This window comes from Centropristis striata, chromosome 9, assembly GCF_030273125.1.
Source record: "Centropristis striata isolate RG_2023a ecotype Rhode Island chromosome 9, C.striata_1.0, whole genome shotgun sequence".
NCBI lineage: Eukaryota > Metazoa > Chordata > Actinopteri > Perciformes > Serranidae > Centropristis > Centropristis striata.
Genome location: NC_081525.1, coordinates 1,546,407 through 1,573,715, shown reverse-complemented (window position 1 = coordinate 1,573,715; position 27,309 = coordinate 1,546,407). Strand labels below are relative to the sequence as shown.

Genomic DNA, 27,309 nt, shown 5'->3' with positions numbered 1-27,309 from the left:
AAAATGACAATAAAAAACTCAATTTAAGAACAGAGTTCGAGTCAAAAATGAAATAAAAGAGTAAAAAGTAAACAAAACAAAAAATCAATTGTTCGCCCTGACAGCAAGGTTATAATAGTTTTGGATTTTTCATTAGTTTTAGTTTTAATTTCGTTGTCAATTTTTGTTTTCAAATTCAGTTAGTTTTAATGAGTTTTTAGAGTGAGTTTGCTAGTTTTAATTAGTTTTTATTTTTTGGAAAATCCTTAGTTTTAGTTTAGTTTTTATTAGTTTTAGCGTTAGTTTTAGTTTTTTTGTCATGGGGTATTTGTTGGGTGCCAGATTCAATAAGTTCATAATAAATGTTGCCCTTATTTCCTTCGTCTGATCCATCTCAGCCCCAATAAGTTTATTAAGTCATAAAACCAAATAGATGAAATAGATTTCATATCAACCAAAAAGGTTTACGTATGAAAAAAGCTGAGAAAGACAAAAAAACAAAGGACATTTTCACTATAATTTGAGTTAGTTTTGTAACCACAAAATACAGTTTCAGTTACTCATAGTTTTTTTTTTAAAAACTCTCGTTTTTATTTTTATTTCAGTTAACGGAAATGTTTTTTCATATGAAAAATGAAGTTCACCATGAGAACAAAAAAAAAAATTTGAGTAACGGTTAAAACATTTGAATTTTTGAGTAACGGTCGCCGTATTTGCGGTGGAGCGGAAGTGACGCAGCCACCGACGTTATTTCAAACCTGTGGAAATGGCGGGCGGAGACGCTGCGGCAAAACTAAACGGATTTAAGTCATGTTTGTGCCTTTTTACCGCTATGTGCCGCTATACTGTAGCCGGATAGAAGCTAATAATGGGTTAATTACTCGGTGTTGATTGATTAACTGCCGGTACGGCGAGATGTTCGCCGTTAAGCGCCACCGGCGGAGCTACCGAGCTTCCGGTAAGTTTATAACGGCTTCAGTTCATCAGTTGATGCAGTGGGCGGGTCTCTTGTCTCCTCCAGCTCTGATTGGCTGAGCTTCTGTAATCTACCTGACAACAACACACCTTTGAGCACTTAATTGGCTGATTAAAGTGTAAATCTGTACAATTTTTCAGTTATGTCTATAGCCATCAAACACAGGTCCAATATTCTCCCTCTTGCAGGATAAATAAAGTAATATCTTATCTTATCTTAACTTATCTTATGTTCTCTTATCTTATCTCTACCAACTCCTAAAAGAGAAGCATGTGTCTCCTTGGCTGCTGAACATTCAAAATCTTTGAAATAAAAACAACAAACTATACTTAAACTAACAAAAGTAAAAGTACTCATTTTGCAGAATGGCTTATTTAAAAATATGTATTAGATTATAATAATTAATGTGTTCATCACTGTGCAGCTGGTAAATGTGCAGCTCATTTTAAGGACTTTATAAATTGGAGATAAGTGCATACATGTGTCATATTTCTTAGAAGAATTTGAATCTGCAAAGTAGCTATAGTTACCAAACACAGTTGTTAACACAAAAATTAGTCAGAAAAACAGGAAAAATTAGTCAGAAAAACAGGAAAAAAGTAGTCAGAAAAACTGGAAAAAAAATTAGTCAGAAAAACAGAAAAAAATTGTCAGAAAAACAGCAAAAAAATATTCAGAAAAAAAGGTATACAAATTAGTCAGAAAAACAGGGGAAAAAATCAGAAAAACAGGAAGAAAATAATCAGAAAAACGGGGGGAAAATACTCATTAAATAGGAATATCTATCCCAATAAACGAAAAAAAAATGAGTCAGAAAAACAGAAAAAAATAGTCAGAAATTAAAAAAAAAAAATTGTCAGAACAAAATAGTCAGAAAAGCAAGACAAATTAGCCATAAAACAGGGGGAAATCATTACATATTCAGTAAAAAAAACCCCATTACATATTGTATGTTTGTTTGATGGTAACAGCCAGAACTGGTCATTTTTATTCTTTGTTGGTATAAACTGTAAATGTCATCTTTAAATGATGTATTCTCGTCCTCTGTGCAGGGCGGAGGAGGCAGAAATCTCTGATTCTGGACACATAAAGACAAACTGTCTGCATGGTGAGATCCCACTGCTCTGTAAAAAAATGTTTGTAGAAATTATATTAAAACACTGTTAAATTGCATGAGAAAATGGGCGTAATTCTGTCCACATTCTGGCTGTATGCAATATCCTCCAATATTCTCTAGGGTTGAAATTTGGAATTTGCAAGTATTTCAATGAGTCCTATTAAGGGTTAAACCTCTAAAAAGAATTTAACTTTGCACGTTTGGGGCCCCTGGTGGCCCCGAGCTGCTTTCTTGCTTACATTTATTCATTATCTTTGCACTTTAACCCATTAAGGCCTAAAGCGCCTGGAAAAAAAATGCCTGGAAAACCTCTGGCCGATTTTCAAATGACCCCCTAAAACCTGAAGTTTTTCTGGAAATTCAACACCTACTAAATAATAGATTTTTCAGCCTCTGTAGCAGATAAAAATGAAATTCAAAAAGTATTTGAGAGCTTATACCCGTGGCTTTCATATGAAGTTGAGTTTATTTGTCCAAACCTTCAATAAAGTTTTTTAAAAAATCAACAAACTCAGCAAATGTTACATTTGACTGAATAAAAATCCTATGCATAATACTAATACATGCCCATTAGCAAGATGCAAACATGATATGACCACTGGAAGAACAAGACATAGTTCTCATTAGCCTACTGTAATAAAAAAAAAATATATATCATAATAATAATAATAAATAATAGTAATACATTTTATATATTGCACTTTTCAGGGTACTCAACGACGCATAAAGTAATATAAGACATAAACAGTCATGATTTCTTATATCATCATCACAATCAATTAGCCTATTATTATCAATATTAATATATTATTAATAATATTATTATTATCTCCAGATGGCCACAAATCTGTCTGTTCTTTGGTGAAAATATGTCGTCTAAAAACATATTCCTCATCCATAAATGCCGGTCGATTGGTTCCGAGGGTTCAAAGTCGGATCAGCAATAAAATGATCGGCGCTGTTTTCATCAGATCTCTTCCATCACTTCCTGCTGAGCTCCTCCACTATAGATATATATACATATGGATATATATATAGATATGCCTCCGCTATAGTCGTCTTCCTCCATGATTTATAAGTTCTGGAAAAGTCCCATGATGCATTGCGACACTCCTGCATGTATTCTGATCATGATTCTGATGCATTTCATTGGCCAAGAGACCGAAAATAGGTGGAAAAAAATACAAATACTACAAAATGACATATCCGCTGTCCCGGCCTTAATGGTAGAGTGACGCAACAGCGCTCCAGGTTTCAATGGTAGAAATGCGGGAATGCTTTCCCGGCGTCAATGGGTTAACCAGTAGATTGGTCTGTCCTGGTTCCCTGCAGCCAGGGGCGTGTCTGGATGGGTGACAAGTATGATTGTCTCCCAGAACTATTGAGCAACAGTACCAGAGGTGCTTCCAGCTGTTGTTCTGTGCCACTTTTCATGTCTTACCAGCTGTTTTAGTGCACAGGGCTCCACACCAGAGCCTTGAGCATGGTGCCCACTTCTTCTGAGCCAAATTACAACGCTGAATTTATTTCTGCTGGAATACTCTAATTTCCCCTGAGCCCTTCTGGGCTTCAACTGCTGGTAATTTTCTCAATTAACGGGTTCGGTCTATGAAATGGTAGAAAGTAGTAAAACAAACAAACAAAAAGAGTCCAATCCAGCATCTCTAAGTCCAAGGTGACGTCTTTAAATGTCTTATTTTGTCATTCTAAAACCCAAAGATATCCAGTTTGATTTGTTATAAAACAGAATCTCCATGTTTGAGAAGATGAGAACAGTATTTTGTTAAAAATCAACCGTGTTTGTTGTTTGTTGCTACACTGAAATCTGACATCAACACGTCCTCTTCCATAATCATAACAGTCTTTAAACACGTCATAATGTTGTGAAGTGGTTGCAGTTTCTCTGGTTTAGGCAATAAAAATACTTCTCTAATGTTAGGGCAAACAGTACATGGTTGGGCAACATGTAAACACTTGTAAAATCAAATGAATGCATGTAACTGCTGGAGATGAAGCAGAAAGTTTGGAGCCGTTAAAATGAGATGCACAGAAGTTTTGCTACATTACTTTAAATAACATTCACTTTTAAAAAAAAACTGTTGTTTTTATGGTAAAAAACCAGCAGCTGTGGTTGCCAGAACTTTACCGTAATAAATATGGTGCAACTTTTTCTAATATTAGTTATATTAGCATTGTTGATATCACGTTTAAGATTGCCATTTTATTCCATATTTTACCGTAAAAAAATAAAAAGTTTTTTCCGTCAAAAGAAACGTTGTTCTGCCATATAATTGACAAGAAAATACTTTATAAATGCTGCATAAATTAAAGATTTTACCATTAAATATTTCCAGTATATTTTTGTTAGAGATATGGTGTTTGGTACATTTCACAGTGAGAAAAGTTATTTTTACAAAAAATAAATGCAAAATATACAGTGATGGCTTGTTAAATATATATTACAGTTTATTTTTGTTAAAAAAAAAACACTTTTCTGTCTGATATATACATTTACAGTGTTTCATTGTTGCTGAAACTGAATTAACCCATTTATCATTTTACGTCTTTTTCTGTCATGGTTTAGTAGTTTTTCACCATAAAATCTACAGACATTTTTTTACATTGTTGTTTACTTTCACGCGGGACACAAACGCCGACCTTTGACCCTCCCACTCGCCCTAACTGGACCTTTTAGTACTTTCTCTGAATCCTCGCTTCCCCCTTTGCTTTCACACTCCATAACGTCACGTCATAATTACTGCGGCCACTAGAGGGCACCACTAACAAACGTAAATATGCGAATAATGAGCAGCTGTACATAAGCCTGTCACGATAATTACTATATCGACTTATTGTTCGATATATAGAAATGGACACGATAGTTTTTTTCTGGACTCAATATATTGTCGTTTACATGTGTGACTTTTTGTGCTTTTTTTGTGTTTAAAGTAAAGCTGTAAATGTTTGACAGGCAGCACGAATTAACCAAAAAAAACCCTATATTTCCCAAGCAGCCATTCCAGCTGTTTATACGTCATTTTAATAATAAAATAATAATAATAACTTATGATAACTATAAATCATATAAAAACAAGTCACAAGGTGCTGTACAACAGAAATAATACATATCAAATACAATTTACTGACAACAACAAAATAAAACAACAAGAAGAAATTACATTTAAAAAAAACTTTTAAAAAATTCAAAATCACTAATCACAACAAGGTAATCATACAACAGTAATGTTTATCTCAGTGCAATTTTTCATAACAGAGCATGAAAGTTTATTTTATTTGTTTTGGTTATAGTTTATTTATTGATAAACTACAACCAATTATTATTTTTTTATTACAACAGTAAAATTACCAAAAAAGACTCAAAATGACCAAAAAAAGACACAAAATGACCAAAAAAGGCACAAAATGACCAAAAAAGGAAACTAAATTACCAAAAAAGACACAAATTGACCAGAAAATGATCAAAAAAAGACACAAAATGACCAAAAAACACACAAAATGACCAAAAAAAAGACATCAAGTGACCAAAAAGACTAAAACACATTAACACATGAACTCTTTAACACAGTGGAGACAGAGCTGACTTCCAAAATGATTTGGCGACCCCCAGAAATCATCTCGCGACCCTAGTTGGGGTCCCGACCCCAAGGTTGAGAATAGCTGATGTAAACAACACTGCCAGAGTTTGTAGTAGGTGTGTGAATGATCAACAATCAATATTATTGGCAGAAATAGAGGGCCCCAAAATTGAATTTTGCTTCGGGCCCCATGGAGGCTGGGGCCGGCTGTCCACTGGTCTGCTGGGTTTAACTGGTGGCAGACCACAGGACAATCACTGCAACTTTATCAACACACAGGCCGCGATAACACTCCCACTCCCACTCCCACTCCCAGCAGTCATTAGGCTGAGAGCTGCCAGGACCAGGCCGGAGCAGGGTGTTGATGGTGCTGATGGTGATGTTTCTGCACAGAGGGGGGGTGGAGGGGGTGGAGGGCTGGTGGTGGGACCTGTGAAACGTCAGACACAACATAAAGGCATTGCCACGTAATTATGGGGCTCTCTTTCATTTAACAGAGAGAGAGAGAGAGAGAGGGAGGGAAAGAGAGAGAGAGAGAGAGACTACAGGCTGTAGTAGCCTGGAGGTGCGGCAGTAACGTCCTGCCTCCCGCGCCTAGCTGCCGCTGTGCGAGCTTTGCGCACACACTGAGCTTTGCGCACACACTGAGCTTTGCGCACACACTGAGCTTTGCGCATCTGGTCGTCATCAGCAGCAGCAGCAGGCAGCAGCTCTTCCTGCTCAGATGTGACTCAACCAGAGTGGGAAGACAACTTCTCCTTCTTCTCCTTCTCCTTCTTCTCCTCAGAGGACTTGTGTGAAACAGAGACTTTTCTCTCTCTGCTGCAGGACACAATCACACTTTTCTGGTTCGCCGTCGTGACGCGCGCCGCTGGATGGATTGTGCGCGAGGGTTTGATCGGGAAAAGTAGCAGGAGAGCGAGGAGAGAAAAGTTTGCTGAAGTTTGTTTGAGGCTGTGAGGCGGATCTGGATGTGAACAGACCCGCGATCTGCTCGGAACCACCGGGTCTCTGATATCTCTCTGGAAGCTGCATGCACGGATCTTTTTTTAACTTTTTTATTTTGGCTCGCTTGTGATTCTTCTTTTTCTCCTCATTCCGTTTTTTTTCCCCGCTGTCCCCCCCACTTGCGTCATGACTTCTAGCTATGCACATGTAATGGACAGGCAAGCCTCGATATCAAACCGGCTGGAGAGTCCGATCACGTCGAACCTGGACAACCTGCAAGCCAAAAAGAACTTCTCGGTCAGCCACCTGTTGGATCTGGAGGAGGCCGGGGAAATGGTGGGCAGCCAGGCGGACGAGAGCGTCGGGGAGGCCGGGAGGAGTATGCTGGAGTCCCCGGGGCTGACCAGCGGGAGCGACACCACCCAGCAGGAGAGTAAGTGAGACCTGAACACGAAACCCTGAAGACTGAAGGACCCAACACAAGACATCAAAACCACTTTAAAACAAAAATTTAAAAAATCCTCACACCAAAATCTTAAAAGCCCTCTCCTCATTCCGCGTGTTTGAGAGTAGAAGTGAAAACCACGAGGCTCGATCTGTGGAAAATACTGCAAATTTCACCCAGATGTATCTCTAATGAGCAGCTGAAAACTAAAGTCATTTGTTTTCATTATGTTTCTGGCGTGTGTCCGCCTGCAGAGCGCATGAATGGAGCCCTGCAGAAAGCAGCGCGCATGGAAGGAATCCTTTAGTGAGTTTTGGCAATGCATCATCCCTGACGGCCTCCCCCTCAAAACGGCCATTAATTTACCATTAACACTTTGATGTCAGTGAGGTATGGTGATGTTGGTGGACATGGTCAGTGAAGTAACCTCGCGAGTCAAACTTCTTCGGGGGTAATAAATCTCTGTCTCATGACCTAAACGAGGCCACATTTTCTGATCGAGCTCGTTTTGATCTTTTTATTTAAGAGAGGAAAAATAGTGAAAATCAAAAGCCTATAATTAGTCTGAAAATACTTAGTAGCCACATTATGACCAGGTCACGTGTGTGGTAGTTTAAAGACAAATATTTGTATTCATTTATTTTAAAAAAAATCCGATTTTCTTTTTTTTTTTTCCCAACTACCACTCCTTCCCCCGGGCGTGCGTAAAAGTGAGGCCGCGTTTGGAGCGCTCTGACCCGGCCACTGCTCGGCGGAGCTCCCGCTGACGCCCCAGCCTGGAACTCGGAGCTGTTATTTCAAACTTTTTAGTATAAAAATGTGCATGAAAGTTGACTAAAACTCGGATAAAGTCGCCGCTCGCTCTACAGCGCACCGTGGAGAGTAAATAAACTCTCCTTGCTCTCCTCCTCCTCCTCTCCTCCTCTCCTCTCAGGGCCATCTGACAGAAACGTTATAGGCTTTAATGAGTGTTATTGTTATTTTTTTAAAGGCTAAAAATGGTGTGAGGAATACGCGGGAGGAAGTGGTCGGGTCACGTCGTTAATTCTCGGTTATTTTCGGCCTGTCAAACACTTTCAGAGTATCAGAGTCTAATCATTTGTCATAATTACCGCGCGTCAACAATTAAGGACTCAAATGACAGAAACTCATCGGACTTTATGGTGTTGAGAGATTGATTTTAAAAATCAACGTTTGGAAAACAAATATTGGTTTAATGAGCAGAAAGAAACGTTTATTTTTTTATCTTTTTTATTTTTATTTTATTTAACTTCTCGTCCATTGAAGCGCTCTCACCAGATTTACGCAGGATTTAAACAGAAATAATGACGTGATGTGTTGGAGCTAAAATCATGAAATTTGAAAATGAAACTCATTTGATTTTACCGATTTATTGAAAGGAACCTGAATGCAACAGTTGAAATTACTTCTAACATTCAAATAAATAAAAAAAGTTTATTTATTTATTTTTATTTGTTACAAATTGCCATGATGTCACCCAAATAAACCATAAAAACACCACAAAATCAACATTTAATAGAAAAATAGCCATTGCCATATTAAACGTAACCTATTTTTTGTATTTTTTATTATTTTTATGACAATGAATCAGTCAGCTCTCCTGTCTAGTTTGATTCTTGCTCTCACCAGATTTACGCACGATTTAAACAGAAATAATGACGTGATGTGTTGGAGCTAAAAGTATGTAATTCACATTTGATTTTTACCGATTTATTGAAAGGAACCTGAATGCAACAGTTGAAATTACTCCGAAAAACGATTTTTTAAAATTGTACTTTTTACAAATTGCCATGATATCACCCAAATAAACCATAAAAACACTACAAAATCAACATTTAATAGAAAAATAGCCACCAAAAAACCCCCCGTAGCCTATTTTTATGTATTATTTATTGAGATTAGAAGCTCGTGAATAAACTTTGTCAGGACTAATTGACTTTCACTGGTCGCTGCTAATGAGATCAGGCTAATCACACGTGTTGACACTCACAGCTGCAGGATGAAGATGATGATGATGAGGATGGTGGTGATAATGGAGACTTTTATTTGCTTTAAGTGTCTCCCTGCAGGTTTCATTTAAAGCTCAGAGATTATTTAAACCCGCCGCTCCGCTGCGCAGCTCCGTGCACACAAACACCGATTTGGATTTTACATTTTTGTATTTTTATCCACTTGGAACTTAATTCCAACATGCAGGAAACGACATAATCTCGTTTTAACCTCCTTAATTAAAAAAAAGAAGTATATTTTGCAGACGCTGTCAGTCAAAAATGATTAAAACAACTCTAGTAAATGTTGCATTCATACAGGAAAAATGTATCCAGGATTTTTTAAAATATATTTTTCTCTTTTGATCTTTAACCCGTTTATTCCTTCCATTGCTTCTAAAATAAGAAGATAAACTCTTTAAATGTTATTTAACAGCCTGACTGACTTGATGTCATAATAATAAACATTTTTGCGCTTAAAAATATTGAGATGATTTAATAAAAGCTCTCAAATCGGTTCAACAAAACCTGAATAATGAGTCAATTTAAGTCATATTTTCAACGTTTGAATGAATTGACTTATTGGCTCAATCACCACATAAATTAATGTTAGTGGTACTAAAAGTGTTAGGAAATAAATTATTACTCTTAGAGTAAATGTAACTGAAATATTATGTGAAACCATATGGGAAATATTTAAACCATGTGAGTCAAATATTTAATTTATTTTGAAGAAGTGAACTTCATTTATATATAGATATTATTTTACACAAAGATTCCTGCTGGAATTCATTCTAATAATGAATTTTGATGTCAAATACTCATCATGATGATATTCAGCATTTTTTTATTTGGTACTTCTGACATTCAAATAAATAAAATAACAACCTATTTATTTATTTTTTTAACAAATTGCCATGATGTCACCCAAATAAACCATAAAAAACACGACAAAATCAACATTTAATAGAAAAATAGCCACAAAAAACCCCGTAGACAATTTTTATTTATGTATGTGTTTATATTAGAAGCAGTCAGTGAATTGAGCCAAATATCTTTATATTACTGTCACATTTCCAGGCTCCTTGGATCATTTCTGAGTGTTTTTTGTTGCTGCTGTCAGACAGTTTGGTGTCGTCGCTCCTCTCCGGTTGTAACGCGTTATAGCGGGCGGACTAATGAAGTGCGTCATGATTCTGGTTTGAGGCTTTGCGCCTGTAAATCGGCTGTTTTTGGGGGGAAAGTATGCGCGGTCTCTGGTTAGCCATGTGCGGCTGCAGCGGCGTTTACTGCCGCACTTTACTGCCTACAGTCCTCCTCTTCCTCCTCCTCCTCCTCCTCCTCCTCCTCTTCTCCTCTTCTTCTCCTCTCTGCAGCCTGATTCAACCCCGAAATGTTTGCAGCCTGCAGAGGAAACAAGATGGAAGGCTCAGCAGAGGATTTCTGTTAAACCACAAATATATTAAATACTGCAGGAAGATATTTATCTCTAACAAGTATATGGAGTTATCACTACGCTGTAAAAAATGTGTGTAGAAATTACAGTAAAACTGTCAAATTAGATCAGAAATAGGGCTTGAAATGAAAAATTAATGGACACTTTTTGTTACCGTAAATCAAAGAATAGCACAAAACTTTAACTTTTACTGTCATAAACTGTAGGAAACACACAGTTTTACTGTAAAAATATAACATTTTCATGTCAAATTAATGGAGAAATACCATGATACACACCACGATGTGTGAATGGATGACACAATTACCCTAAAAATAACAGGAGTATTCAGTTTAGATTATAGTTTTTGCTGATATTTACATTTAAATGTACAGTAGAAATTACAGTAAAACTGTCAAATTAGATCAGAAATAGGGCTTGAAATGAAAAATTAGTAGACACTTTTAGTTACCGTGAATCAAAGAATAGCACAAAACTTTAACTTTTACTGTCATTAACTGTAGGAAACACACAGTTTTGCTGTAAAAATATAATATTTTCATCTAAAATGAATGGAGAACGGACACAATGACCCAAAAAATAACAGGAATATTCAGTTTAAATTACTTTTTTGTTTCGTTTTTGTTGATATTTACATTTAAATTTGCAGCAGAAATTTCAGTTAAACTGTCAAATTACATCAGAAATAGGGCGTAAAATTACAAATTGTATATCACCGTAGTAGACACTTTTAGTTACTGGAAATCAGAGAATAGCATAAACTTTAACTTTTACTGTCATAAACTGTAGGAAACACACAGTTTTGCTGTAAAAATATAACATTTTCATGTCAAATTAATAGAGAAATACCACAATGTCAAAATGACACAATTACCATAAAAATATCAGGAATATTCAGTCTAAATTACAGTTTTTGCTCATATTTACATTTGAATTTACAGTATAAAAAACCCATTCGCTGTATTTCTTACGGTGAAGTTCTGGGAACCACAGCTGCCTGTATTTTACAGTAAATGAACCTTTGAACTTGAAAAAAAGTTTTCTTTAAATAAGAAAATGATATATAGTAATATGTTCATAAGAATAAATTGTAATAGATTAAATAAATAAAAAATGCAACCTTTTAAACTTTAATCTATCCAACAGCTGGAGTTTGACTTTGCATGTTTAGATTTTACATGCAAAACATAATAAATGTAAATACTTTTTTATTTTGATGGTTTTAATGTGTTGCTGGTTTTAACCCCGGAGGGTCCGGACCCCCACAGACCCCCACAGACCCCCACAGAGGGGGGGCAGATAAAAACCTGCAGGGTCACCAGGACTAACAGGAAAAATCAGCTTCACTAAATCTGGTTTAATTTTCTAATTATTATGTTTCTAATCTTTAACTCTGAAGATATTTCTTGATTTAAATTTTTATTTTAAAGAAGCAAAACAAAAAAAAAGCACAAAAGACACCCGTCTCCATGACAACCTCTCCACAAACAAACAAAAACAAAGACAAAAGGAAGCAAACAATTAAAAAAACAACAGTAAAAAAGGTTTTCTCTGCTGCCATAAAAACTTTGAATTGACTGAATTTAAATATATATTTAAAAGAAGTAGAAGTAGTAGTAGTAGTAGTAGTAGTAGGAGTGGTAATAATAATAATAATATTTTTATTTCTTTTTAATGGAGCAAAACCAAAAAAAGCACAAAAGACACCCGTCTCCATGACAACCTCTCCACAAACAAACAACAACAAAGAGAAAAGAAAGCAAATGATTAAAGAAACAACAGTAAAAAGGGATTTCTGTGCTGCCAGAAAAACCTTGAACTAACTGAATTTAATCAGATAAATTGAGGTGATTTTGTAATAATGTGTCATTTAAATTCAGATAACATAAACAAGTATATGGAGTTATCACTACGCTGTAAAAAATGTGTGTAGAAATTACAGTAAAACTGTCAAATTACATCAGAAATAGGGCGTAAAATTAAAAGTTGTATATCACCATATAGTCAGACAGAACTTTTACTGTCATAAACTGTAGGAAACACACAGTTTTGCTGTAATAATTTAACATTTTCATGTCAAATTAATCGAGAAATCTCAAAATGACACAATTACCCTAAAAATAACTATATATAATAATAATATTTAGTCTAAATTACAGTTTTCTTTGATATTTACATTTAAATTTACAGTAGAAATTACAGTAAAACTGTCAAATTACTTCAGAAATAGAGTGTAAAATTATATATCACCATAGTAGATACTTTTAGTTACCGTAAATCAAAGAATCGCACAAAACTTTTAACTTTTACTGTTATAAACTGTAGAAAACACACAGTTTTCCTGTAAAAATATAAAATTTTCATGTCAAATTAATGGAGAAATACCATGATGTGTGAATGAATGACACAATTACCCTAAAAATAACACGGATATTCAGTCTAAATTACAGTTTTTGCTGATATTTACATGTAAATTTACAGTATAAAACCCACTCACTGTAGTTTCACGGTGATATTCTGGTAACCACAGCTGCTGGTATTTTTTTTTTTTTACAGTCTATTGCATTAATAATCCTGCTAAATGACATTGTAGATTGTAGATAATAATCCAAATTTGCAAAGTAACTAAAGCTGTCAGACAAGAAAAAAATACAATAATTCCCTTTGAGATTAAATTAATACAAAAATAAAACACTTGAATAAAGTAAAAGCATCTCAAATTGTACTTATTACTGAGTAAATGTTTGTTACATTACACTATATATGATCAGATATACTGCGGATTCTTAAACACTACGATAAATTAACGTTATTGTGTTATTAATAGTTCTTAACGGTGATATTTTGCTTTTTTCTGTGAAGCCGTTTAACGTTTTTGAGCCACGAAAAAACCAGCCAGATGAAATAAAAATCACTTCTCAGTTAAACGGAGCGACGAGTTGCTGTTGTTTTATTTTAATAACTGTTAAAAAGGCCGAAAAGATAAAAAAAAACCTTCTCACAATATTCATGACTTCATTAAATGAGAATCAGCACTTTTACTTTGCGTGTTAAATCACATTTTACAGTCAACAACATGAAGTAAAATAAGTGTTTTTTATAATTGGTTTGGATGGTTTAACTCCTTCGGTCTGCTGTTAATTAGCATCTTTCAGATTGAGATCAGCTGTTTGAAGGAGGATAAATCTGGATGTGGATCTGAAAAAAGCCTCCTGGGATCCATGTGAGAGGTCACAGGATCATTACAGCAACAAAAAACACATTTTACCTCTTTGTTTTTCAAACTTATGTCATTTCTCCCAGTTTTTTGCTTTGATTTTTGCTTTTTATCCTGGTGGAATACAGAATAACTGATTGTTGGAGCTGCAAAAATCCTTTCAAACGGTTTAAACACAAAGTAATATGTAATAATAATAATAATAATAATAATACATTCAATTTTGATAGTGCTTTTAAAGGTACTCAAAGTCGCTATTTGGGGTCACACGCGCTTTATTGCATGTCAAATTAATGGAAAAATACCACAATTACCCTAAAAATAACAGGAATATTTAGTCTAAATTACAGTTTTTATATATATATTTACAGTGGAAATTACAGTAAAACTCAAAAATCAAAGAATAGCATAAAACTTTAACTTTTATTGTCATAAACTGTAGGAAACACACAGTTTTGCTGTAAAAATTTAACATTTTCATGTGAAATTAATGGAGAAATATCATGATGTGTGAACAAATGACACAATTACAGAAAGATTACACTTTTTCTTTATTTTTTTGCAAACTTATGTCATTTCTCCCAGCTTTTTGCTTTGAGTTTTGCTTTTTATTCTTGTGGAATACAGAATAACTGATTGTTGGAGCTGCAAAAATCCTTTCAAACGGTTTAAACACAAACTAATATTTGGGGTCACGCGCTTTATTTTGAAGGGTCGCTCTGTTGTGATAGAGTTTACATTTGTTTTGCTGTCAGCTGCGTCCTGATTGGCCGAGCCTGCAGGGGGGAGCTTTCTCTCATTAGACGACAAAACAAACAGACTGAGTGTCGACACGCTGCAGCATCTGCTGCTCAGTGTGTGTGTGTGTGTGTGAAGCCATTACTGGTATACTTTGATCATTTTTCATCCTTTTTTTGGTCATTTTACATCCTTTTTTTAGTAATTTTGTGTCTTTCTGTGGTCATTTTTGTGTCTTTTTGGCCATTTTGTGTTTGTTTTTCTGCCTTTTTACATTTTTTCGTAACATTTGTGGTCATTTTGTGTCTCTTTTTTTTATTTTACATCTTTTTTTTAGTAATTTTGTGTCTTTCTGTGGCCATTTTGTGTCTTTCTTACACTTTTTTGGTAACGTTTGTGGTAATTTTGTGTCTCTTTTGGTAATTTTACATATTGTTTTGTGGTAATTTTGTTTAATTTACTTGAAGAAGTACATGCAGTAATACTCTGATAGTAAAATAGTCCAGAATTTTATCCTTTAATCACAGCGTCGAGCCGAGGATGTTTGTCATATTTAATCTCCTCTAACTTCTATTTTAACACACTTTAAGAGCATTAAAATTTGTGAAAAGCTATAAAAAAAAAACCGTATTGAACAGAACTGTTCTGTAAAAATGTAAAACTTGTATCGCTCAGTTTTTTATCTTTTAGATCAAACACCGTTCCAACAGGTTGTGTAAATAATCTTAAACGTTTTCTGTGTTTTTTAATAGATTGAATAGATTTTTATCAAAACAAAAACATAAACAACATATAAGAGCTCTCTATATTCACAAAGATATCGCAACAGATAGGAAAATAAATAAACCACCATCCAAACCAAAATGACTTCAAGTAGCTCACTTCAAAAAATAAATAAATAAAAAATAAAAAATAAAAAAAGGCAGCAATAAAAGAAAGGAGAGAAAAACTTTTTCTTAAATTTAACATTTTCTGAGTCGACTATCTATTGAAGAAGACCATGAGGTTTAATTGAAAGCTCAGAAAATATTTTTAGTTACAGTTTCCAGTCGGCTGGAACGACTCTGAACAAAACAAAGAGTTTCTTTTCTTACAAGTAAAAGAATCACAGTGGAAAGATAATTTATCAGTAAAAATGCTGCTTTAAAAAACATACGGAAGTAAAACATACAATCAGGAATCGGCCGATTCTCTGAAGAATTATTCTCCTCTCATGAATATTCAGCATCTTGTGAAATATAATGCTGCGCTGCTTTCTCTGTTTCTATTTTATTTTCGAGGTTAGGAATCAGCCTGTAACTGGAGAGTCGCCGGTTCGAATCCCGGTCGGTACTGACAGGCTGCACGGTGTGTTCACTGGTGTGTAAAAAAAAAGGATAAAGAGTTAAATACAGAGGTTGAATTTCCCCAGTTTAGGATTAATAAAGTAATTCATCTTAATCAACATATTGATAAAATATTTACATAAATATATATAATTTCCTTACAATTTCCAATCGTAGGAAAAAACATGTTTTTGGTCTATGTAAACGCTGAAAAACATTTATATAAATGTAGATAAAAATGATCTGAAAAGGATCATAACAGACATGAAAACCTTTGAATTTTCACCAGTTTGTAACAAATAACTCCCTTTAACAGTTCAACTTCATTTAATAAAACAAATGCTTCAGAATGTAATAATAATAAATCGGTTATTTTAAAGTTAAAGGATTGTTGGCAACTAACAACAGTATTATTTTCTGTTTTTCGTGCTCTACACTTGATTTTTTGTGGATACAAGTTTGTTTTATCTGATGCCCGACACTGAAACCTAAATCTGCAGAATGATTCTCAGATAAACGGTGAAAAACACGAGTTTTCTCTCTGAAATGCAGAAAAAGTCTCATTAAAACATTAAAACATTCCACTAACTCTGTTATAATAAAATGCGCTGCATGCAGACGTACTTATTATCCATTATTATCTGATTATTGCGCTCTATAATTATAGTTGTAAGCACTTTTACATTCATAAACCTTTATAACAGCAATCATAACACATTATAAACCATTTAATGTCAGATATTATAATACTTTATAACTGCAGGCATCGCTTTTAAAAAAAGGACCATAACATATTAAACTTACCATAGTTTTTATACATTATAATATGTTTACAATGCATTATAATCTCTGTTATTGTGCCGTATAATGTGATTACAGGTTTTTATAATAAGTATAAGTATATATGTTTATAATGCATTATAGACAGGCTTCATACAAAGTGTCACAAAATGTTAGAATAAAAGTTTAAGGAAGTTAGATAAAGTACAGGACGTGTGTGTGTGTGTGTGTGTGTGTGTGTGTAATTAGGTATAAAACATGGATGATGACAGTGTTTTTTCGTAGTGAAAGTGTTGTTTTGTGGTGTTGTTGTGGAGCCACAGACACACACACACACACACACACACACACACACAGTGAACATGCAGCTCAGGACGGATTATATATATTTATCTTGTTTGTTTGGCTGCTTGTGTCTGTTTGTTAGTTAATTACACGCTGGAATCAGAAACTCGTGGCTTGTTTTAGTGTTTTACTGCAGTTTTGTTCACTCAGATTACAAAATAAAACACAGTTTCTTCCATAACGTTGGAGTTATCGCTGCGTGTTTATAGTTCTGCTTAGTTTCTGCCTCCGTGTAACATAACGGAGAAAAGAGAAATATAGTTTATGTTGCTCACAACAACCAGAAAGATCATCTTTTCTGAAAGACAACGTCCTGGACCAGCACAGGACAGTAACTGCGGAGTTGTTTTATTTTGGTGAGCTCAGCAAGAGAAGACATTATTTTACATTTTCACTATTTCCACATTTGTCATTATTAGAACAAGACCAATATGTCAGTCTTTTAGATACACGGTCGCCTAAAAAGTTCAAATTAAATATTATTTTACGTCTTTCCATGAAATGATTGTGACAATGTGATTAATTATTGACAGTTAAAGTTTATATATTTATTAATTAATCTCTTCCAAACATATCATAAAGACAATTATTTCACAATTAACAGAAGATTGTGTGTGAAAACTACATTATTCCAACTTTATGGGTTGGAATAAGATTTAAGGTTATTTAAGATGAATTACTTTATTAATCCCACAATGTGGAAATTCACATTGACTTGCTCAATGGCACTTCAGAGGGATTCGAACGGGCAACTCTCCAGTTACAAGCCCGATTCCTAACCTCTAGGCCACAGACTACGGATAATAGTGTGTATATATGTGTGTGTGTGTATATATATATATATATATACACTACTGGTCAAAAGTTTTAGAACACACCAACTTTTCCAGAATTTAATTGAAAATGATGCAGTTTAATGTCTCAGTGTACTCTGAAATTAATGCACATTTAAAATTCTTTATTGAGCATGATAGTGTTTTGAAAATAAAAAAAAGATTCAAAATCACATTTTATGTTGAACTAAAGGACTAAAAAAAGACACAAAATGACAAAAAAAGACACCAAAAGACACAAAATGACCAAAAAAAGACACAAAGTGACCCAAAAAAAGACACAAAATGACTAAAAAAAGACACAAAATGACTTACAAAGACATGAAAAGAATTCAAAAATGGACAAAATAGCCCAAGACTCCATAGAGTTAAGTTGTTAACCCATTTCTTGTTCCCTGAAAAAGGCCTACTTGTATAATTCTGAAATGTACATTATTTTCCAGTTTTGGTTAAGCTTACCTTTTTTTATTTACCTCTGGCAGTTCACCACTTACCTTTGGACCCTTTCAAGCTGTTCATTTGACTTGAACTGCTTGAATTTCAATAAAAGATGGAAAAATTGGGGTGTTCTAAAACTTTTGACCAGTAGTGTATATACACGTATCTGTCTATATTATATGCACATTTTTCTTAAAATGCAGAAAATGATGCTCAGGGTTATTTATAAATGGAGACGTCAGCACGTAGTTTGTCCTGCAGAACGATTTGCACAAATGAAAGTTTCCCGTTTCAGATAGAAGAGCGACAGTGAACAGCAGTAAAGTGTGTGGCTGCTTCTCTACAGACGCTGATTCAGATTATAATGTGATATATTATATATATATATATTATACGTGCAATGCATATGAATATAGTATAATAGTGTTAAATATTCTTTGAGAAAGTAACTTGTTTCAGAAAGCAGCTTCCTGGATACATTTGCACACTGCAGGATTTATTAAATTAAGATTATTGAATCTAGAAATAAGCATGTCGAACACTTAAAATAAGAAATTAACTCTTAAAACACTCTGCTGGGGCCAGTTCATCACTGCTGGCAGCTTTACTTTATCTGGTTTTAAGAGTTCTTGTTCATCATTGTGTCTTTTTAGTGGTAATTTTGACATCTATTTTTGGTCAATTGTGTCTTTTTTGGTTATTTCTGTTCATTTTGCGTCTTTTTAATGGTCATTATGTGTCTTCTCTTGGTAACTTTGTGTCTTTTTTTGTCAATTTGTGTCTTTTTTTTGTCAATTTCGGTATTTTTAGTGGTCGATTTTACGTAGAATTTTGATAATTTTGTCTCTTTTTTTTATCATTTTGTCTCTTTTTTTGGTTAATTTGTGTATTTTGTGAAACTAATAATCATCAGGTCACTGCTCGGGCCAGTTCATCGCTTTAAATCATCTTGTTTTAAGAGTTAATTTATTATTTTAAGTGTTCAACATGCTTATGTCTAGATTTAATAATCTTAATTTAATAAATCTTGTCAAGGTAAATTATCTGTCCATGCAGCAAGATCATTTCCCTCAGATTTACTGTTTGATCTGGTTTTTAAACCTTTTCTTGAAGTTTTGAGTGGTTTTGGGGCATATTCCTCGTAGAAAAGGTTGATTTTATGATATGAATTCTCCCCTCTAAGTAACAAAACCAGTCTGAGTCATTCTGTGACTTTTTAGGGACATTTTCTTTTAACTGGTGTTGTTTTTTATGCTAAAGCGGCGTACAGGAAGTGTGGAAACAGAGCGATGCAGCTTTGCAAGGTCTGCTTCAAAATAGTGGAAATAACAAACATGAGTTTTAGCCGCTCGGCTTCAGCAACAGTCTACACTTTGTGTGTTTTTATGCAGATTGATATTTTCTCCTATTTCAGAGGATTGTATAGTCTTGTTCTGTGTTTAGTTGCAGCTGTTCTGTGTTTAGAGTTTCTCCTCCTGAGCTCACCTGTCAGCAGCTGTGTGTCAGGTGGAGCAGCAGCAGCGTGATGATAATTATCGTGTGAAGTTCCTGTAAAACACATCTGAAGCCTGAAGCTGCTGACACAACCAGCGTCTCTGGGAAAAACAGAAGTTTTATCAGGACAAACACACTGACAATGATTTGTTTCTTACCAAGATAAAAAAACAACAACTTTAGATTTAGAAGTGTTAGATAATTCATCTTGTTTTAAGAGTTAATTCCTTATTTTAAGTGTTCAACATGCTTATTTCACTTATTTTACTTCTTTTGCTTGCATTTTGTGTCTTTTTTGGTCTTTTTTTTTAGTCTGTTTTTGGTGATTTTTTAAAATCTGTTTATGTCTTTTTGGTGATTTTACATCTTTTGCTTCTTTTTTGGTCATTGTATGTCTTTTTGTGTCTCTTTTTTGTCTTTTTGTGCCTTTTTTTGGTCTCTTTTGTCATTTTGTGTCTTTTTACATCTTCTTTTGGTCACAAAATGACCAAAAAAGACAAAAAAATTTACAAAAGAGATAAATGAAAGCTGCCAGCAGTGATGAACTGGCCCGAGCAGAGAGACCTAATGATTATTAGTTTCTTACCAAGATAAAAAAAACAACTTGTGTTGGGTTTTAAGAGTTAATTTATTATTTTAAATGTTCAACATGCTTTTTTCTAGATTTAACCATCTTTAAATTATCCGTAAATTATCTGTCCATGCAGCAAGATCATTTCCCTCAGATTTACTGTTTGATCTGGTTTTAGACTAAACACCTTTTTTGCAGTAAATGCAGTGTTATGATTGATTATTTTCTGTTTTTACGGCTGCTTTACAGTAAAAATATGTACATTTTCTTAACTTGCCAGAGTGTTTTCACTCTTCTGTTATTTGCATTTATCCAATTAGCCATTCTATCCATGTTAATGGGGATTATTCTAAAATCTTATTATGTAAAAAGTAACTTCTACATTATTATGGTAATATTAATACTGTGGTATTTGGTCAAAACTGTCTAAATATCTGAATTTCTCCATTCTTAAGAGCGACTACGTTGTTCCTTTCCAGTTCTGCATGTTTTTACATTTAGAACCGTATTAACATTATACCACAAACATTAAAGTTGTTCATTATGATCCTCTGGTGCTTGTATTAATGTCAATGTGGCATCAAAACTCTGTTATTATTCTCTAATGTGACTGAGGTTTGAGGCTGAACAGCAGCAGCATTAAAGTATTTTGTTTCTGTTCTTCATAACAATGCTTTTTTTAAATTCCTGCACCGCTTAACTATATTATATTTTATTTTATAAGTAAATGTTAATTGTAAGCCTTTTAAAATATAAATATTTCAGCCCGTGTCCTCTTTGGGAGACAGGGCTTCTAATTAGAGCTGCAACTATCGATTATTTTCATTATGGATTAATCTGTCGATTATTTAAACAATTAATCAATTAGTTGTTTGGTGAATAAAATGTATAAAAATATCAATGAGTGTTTCCAAACCACAAGATGACGTCCTCAAATCTCTTGTTTTGTCCACAAACCAAAGAGATATTCAGTTTATTATCATAAAGGAACAAAGAAACCAGAAATATTAACATTGAAGAAGCTGAAATCAGAGAAGTTGGACTTATTGTCTTTAAAAAAAACTGCTCAAACCAATTGCTCGATTATCAAAATAGATGAAGATTAATCTAATAATTGTTGCAGCTCTACATATCACATATGTCGATATAGTTCAATTTTTGTTCTTTCTTTCTATAAAATTACTTATTTTACTTCATGTTGTTGACTGTAAAATGTGCTTTAACATACAAAGTATGTTTCTGTTCTTCATAACGATGCTTTTTTAAAATTCCTTCACCTCTTCACTGTATTATATTAAGCTTTTATGAATAAATGTTAATTGTAAGCCTTTTAAAATATAAATATTTTAGTGTCCTTAGTGGGAGATGGGGCTTCTAACACAGTAAACACAGAGCTGAGAGGACGGAAATGATTGATGTCAAAGATTATTTATGTTTTGCACAAACATGCAAACATTATAGTTCAACTTCTTATTAAAGTGTAACTAGTCACTCTGGACTTTATTCTTTTTTTGTACAGTACCCTCTGTAGCTAGTAAAGGTTTCATTCTTCTTCTTCTTCTTCTTCTTCTTCTTCTTCTTCTTCGTGCAGGAGATTGACAGGACTTTTTAATGTTTTAAATCATGTTTTTAACCTATTTGGTGTCATTTTTACTATCCCTGGTTTTATTTGTGGAGTTAGACAAAAAAAGACAGAAAAATAAAAGTGTCAACGGCTAAACTTTTTAATTGGAGAAGGTAAAATGTCAATCTACCTGACTGGAAGGGACAGACTACAGAGAACTGGAATTTGCTTAATTTTTAAACAGATTTTTTGAATAAGTAACTGTTTGTTTTAATAAGTGCCAACTGTAAATAAAGTGCTGTTTCAAAAAAAAAAAAATCTTCTTCTTCTTTCTCGCTGTAGATGAACAGATGAACACGGAGGAGAAGAAGAAGAGGAAGCAGCGCAGGAACCGGACCACCTTCAACAGCAGCCAGCTGCAGGCTCTGGAGAGAGTGTTTGAGAGGACACACTACCCCGACGCCTTCGTCAGGGAGGACCTGGCCCGCCGCGTCAACCTCACCGAGGCCAGAGTCCAGGTAGGACCGGGTCACCACCTGTTACAGGCTCAGGGTCACCACTCACCTGTTACAGGCTCAGGGTCACCACTCACCTGTTACAGGCTCAGGGTCACCACCTGTTACAGGCTCAGGGTCACCACTCACCTGTTACAGGCTCAGGGTCACCACTCACCTGTTACAGGCTCAGGGTCACCACCTGTTACAGGCTCAGGGTCACCACTCACCTGTTACAGGCTCAGGGTCACCACTCACCTGTTACAGGCTCAGGGTCACCACCTGTTACAGGCTCAGGGTCACCACTCACCTGTTACAGGCTCAGGGTCACCACCTGTTACAGGCTCAGGGTCACCACTCACCTGTTACAGGCTCAGGGTCACCACTCACCTGTTACAGGCTCAGGGTCACCATTCACCTGTTACAGGCTCAGGGTCACCACCTGTTACAGGCTCAGGGTCACCACTCACCTGTTACAGGCTCAGGGTCACCACTCACCTGTTACAGGCTCAGGGTCACCACCTGTTACAGGCTCAGGGTCACCACTCACCTGTTACAGGCTCAGGGTCACCACTCACCTGTTACAGGCTCAGGGACACCACTCACCTGTTACAGGCTCAGGGTCACCACTCACCTGTTACAGGCTCAGGGTCACCACTCACCTGTTACAGGCTCAGGGTCACCACCTGTTACAGGCTCAGGGTCACCACCTGTTACAGGCTCAGGGTCACCACTCACCTGTTACAGGCTCAGGGTCACCACCTGTTACAGGCTCAGGGTCACCACCTGTTACAGGCTCAGGGTCACCACCTGTTACAGGCTCAGGGTCACCACTCACCTGTTACAGGCTCAGGGTCACCACTCACCTGTTACAGGCTCAGGGTCACCACTCACCTGTTACAGGCTCAGGGTCACCACTCACCTGTTACAGGCTCAGGGTCACCACCTGTTACAGGCTCAGGGTCACCACTCACCTGTTACAGGCTCAGGGTCACCACCTGTTACAGGCTCAGGGTCACCACTCACCTGTTACAGGCTCAGGGTCACCATTCACCTGTTACAGGCTCAATCTGTCTGTCTGTCTGTCTGTCTGCAGGATTACAGGAAAACTACACTAAAAAACGTCTAAAAACCAGATCAAACAGTAAATCTGAGGGAAATGATCTTGCTGCATGGACAGATAATTTACCTTGACAAGATTTTTTAAATTAAGATTATTAAATCTAGAAATACGCATGTTGAACACTTAAAATAAGAAATTAACTCTTAAAACCAGATAAATGATCTAACACTAATAAATCAAAAGTTTTTTTTATCTTGGTAAGAACCAAATAATCATCAGGTCACTCTGCTCGGGCCAGTTCATCGCTGCTGGCAGCTTTATTTATCTCTTTTGTACATTTTTTGTCTTTTTTGGTGATTTTGTGACCAAAAGAAGATGTAAAAAGACACAAAATGACAAAAAAAAAACACAACAAAAGACATAAAAATACAAAAAAAATACAAAAAAAGACACAAAAAAGACACAAAATGACAAAAAAAAGACATAAAATTACCAAAAAGACACAAAATACCAAAAAAGACACAAAATGACAAAAAAAGACAAAATTACCAAAATAAGACACAAAAAGACGTAACATCACCAAAAATACAAAAAAGACACAAAAAACCCACAAAAAAGACACAAAAAATCCACAAAAAAGACACAAAAAGACCAAAAAGAGACACAAAAAGACACAAAATGACAAAAAAAGACACAAAATGACCAAAATAAGACACACAAAAAAGACCAAAAAGAGACACAAAAAGACGTAAAAATCACAAAAAAGACACAAAATGACCAAAGAAATACACAAAAAGTTTTTTTTAATCTTGGTAAGAACCAAATAATCATCAGGTCACTCTGCTCGGGCCAGTTCATCACTGCTGGCAGCTTTATTTATCTGGTTTTAAGAGTTAATTTCTTATTTTAAGTGTTCAACATGCTTATTTCTAGATTTAATAATCTTAATTTAAGAAATCTTGTCAAGGTAAATTAGTGTTTTTATCCTGTTTTTAGACACACCTTTTTTACAGTATGTGTTTGTCAGCAGGATTACAGAAAACCTATAAAACTGTCCCAGTTTTGATGATATTATTTAGGAGGGTGCAGCAGGGTTCAGGGAAGAACCTTTTAAATATCAGAGCAGATCCAGATCACAGGGCGGCTCCTCGTTATGTTTTACAGCCTGCTCTTTCTCTCTAGAGTGCCATTCTACTTGTTTTATTTTCTCTAGAATTCATGCGAAGCACACACTTCCAATAAACAGATTTTTGCAGAACAGAATAGAAAAGAAAACTCCCACACTCTCTCCTCCCTCAGTCTCAGATTTAATAACATAATGAGGAACAATGTGCAGCAGTGTGTGCGTGCTGGCTGCACCTGCCATGTGATCATGATAATGGTTGAGCAGACGCAGCCAGCACGCCGTCAGGAACCTTCCTGGAAATAAAACACCCGATGAGCTCACAAACACCACGCTGAAGTAGTCCAAAAGTCATCACAAGTATTTAGAGTAGTTAGTTTGAGTAATCACACCAAATATGTTACAAATGAGACTTTAGGGCCAACTCAAATTAGCTGCAGGGGGCCGCTGGAGGCAGAATGAGCAAAAAAAGATACAAAATTACTAAAAAAAGACACAAAATGACAGAAAAAAAAATAAAAAATAAAAAAAAAAGACACAAAATGACAAAAAAAAGACAGAATGACAAAAAAGACACAAAATGACCAAAAAAAGACACAAAATTACTAAAAAAAGACACAAAATTACCAAAAAAAGACACATTACTAAAAACAGACACAAAATGACAGAAAAAACCTAAGTTACTTTAAAAAAGACACAAAATTACCAAAAAAAGACACATTACTAAAAAAAGACACAAAATGACAGAAAAAACCAAAGTTACTTTAAAAAGACACAAAATGACTGAAAAAAACAAATTACTTCAAAAAAGACACAAATTGACCAAAAAAAGACACAAAATGACTAAAAAAAGACAAAAAAATTACCAAAAAAACACGAAATTACTAAAAAAAGACACAAAATGACAAATAAAGACACAAAATGACCAAAAAAGGCACAAAATTACAAAAAAAACCCACAAAATGCCAAAAAAGACACAAAATGGCCAAAAATACGCAGAATTAGCAAAAAAGACACAAGATTATTTAAAAAAAAAGACACAAAATGACAGAAAAAAAACTAAATTACTTACTGTTTTTCCTTCAGTCTTTCATTCAGGGACTTTTATTGTGACACATCCTCCTCCGCTACAAAGTAAAAGCCTGATTAAATATTCATGTTGAAGCTCTAGTTAAAGTATAATAAGACGTCCAGTGCGGAGATTAGGAGGACGAGGCCTGCGGTTATTTTACTGTAAACCACTTTCTCTGTCAGGAAACAGAAATAAACAGAAGTCAGCTGCAGGACTTAGTGCTCCAGGATCCTGGTTTGGAGGTTCTGGCAGCGCTGAGGGACCTGTTAATGAATCCTCCTGACTCAGGACAGGATCATGAACAGCTCGTTTGATTTAACCCTTTGATGCACAACATGCTCTAAAGTCACCCCACTCAGTTTTATATTCTATATCTTTGCAATAAATTAATTCCATCATTCAGTATTCCAGATTTTCCACAAATAACTTGTTTTTGATCATCATACATCCTAATTTTTTGTTTTCATTTCTTACTTTTTGAATAAAACCCCCTTTTTTATCACTATGCTTCTAATGTTGTGCATTAGAAGGTGTTTATATGTTACACCAGTTTAAAACCTGACAAAAAGACACAATATGAACTATCCTATTTTGTTAAATTGATGTTTTCTCCAATGGAAATTATTATTTGGTGGCTCTAATAAGTCTCAAATGTTAAAATATGTGATTTTTCTAATGTAATCTGGTGGTTCTAACAACTCTTTTAAAGTTAAACCTTCAAAATAAGACAAAAATGCTTACACATAAACTCAAATTCTCTTTAGTATGAAAGGAAAAATGATTATAATGATCTGTTATAATAATAATAAAAAAAAGATATTCAAACTCACAACCAGCATGAAATAACATGGAAAATGAATGCAGGCCACTTTTGACCCACATTGTGCATTAGAAGGTGTTTATATGTTGTCAACAATTTAAAACCTGACAAAAAGACACAAATATTAACTATCCTATTTTGTGAAATTGGTGTTTTTTTCCAATGTAAATGATTATTTGGTGGCTCTAATAAGTCTCAAATGTTAAAATATGTGATTTTTCTAATGTAATCTGGTGGTTCTAACAACTCTTTTAAAGTTAAACCTTCAAAATAAGACAAAAATGGTTACACCTAAACTGTTAATTTAGTGTATCCTTTATTATGAAAGGAAAAATAGTTATAATGATCTGTTGTAATAAAAAATGCGGGCCACTTTTGATCCATGTTGTGCATTAGAAGGTGTTTATATGTTGTGAATCAAAGGGTAAACAGAGAGCTTCTCCTCATCTCTTCCTCTAATAATAATAATAATAATAATAATAATAATCCTCTTTAGTGGCCTGTAGTTATCAGCCACTGTGACCCTGTTTAGATTTCTCGTTCCGGGGCTTTAAAGGGACCTGATAAGAAGTTGTCAGCATGTTTTAAAGCTCTTTGCGCCTCTCTCCGTGATGTGAGTGGGTCTGTGAGCAGTTTGTGAACTCCCCCAAAGGGACTGGATGTGATCAGGAAAGTGGATGTAATGATGTCTAATTTCCTCGGCGGTTTACAGATCAGTGATAAACGGCAAATGTGCAACACATGAGTGCTGCAGCAGCAGCAGCAGCAGCAGCACGGGAGCTGATATGACGCAGTAATTGGCCAAATGAGTGAGATCGTTCTCCCCAGTGTCAGCAGCACAACCAGAAATATGGATTTAATATTTAAATGCAGCTAGAGGGGGTTTAGGAAATGGTTCTGATGCTG

General features: G+C 35.0%; 1 protein-coding gene across 3 annotated transcripts in view; it reads left to right on the top strand.

The window, feature by feature from the left end:
• Positions 1-737: 737 nt before the first annotated feature.
• The window catches only part of prrx1b (paired related homeobox 1b), a 43,525-nt gene continuing 16,953 nt past the window's right edge, over positions 738-27,309 (top strand). For 2 of the 3 annotated variants that reach the window (XM_059342132.1, XM_059342131.1), the window contains exons 1-2: positions 6,742-7,049; positions 22,174-22,349. In XM_059342132.1, coding sequence (XP_059198115.1) covers positions 6,803-7,049; positions 22,174-22,349 — 423 coding nt within the window. In that variant the 5' untranslated portion in view covers positions 6,742-6,802. Of the gene's footprint in view, positions 938-6,741; positions 7,050-22,173; positions 22,350-27,309 lie in introns of those variants that run through there. The other variant, XM_059342130.1, reaches the window with a different exon arrangement.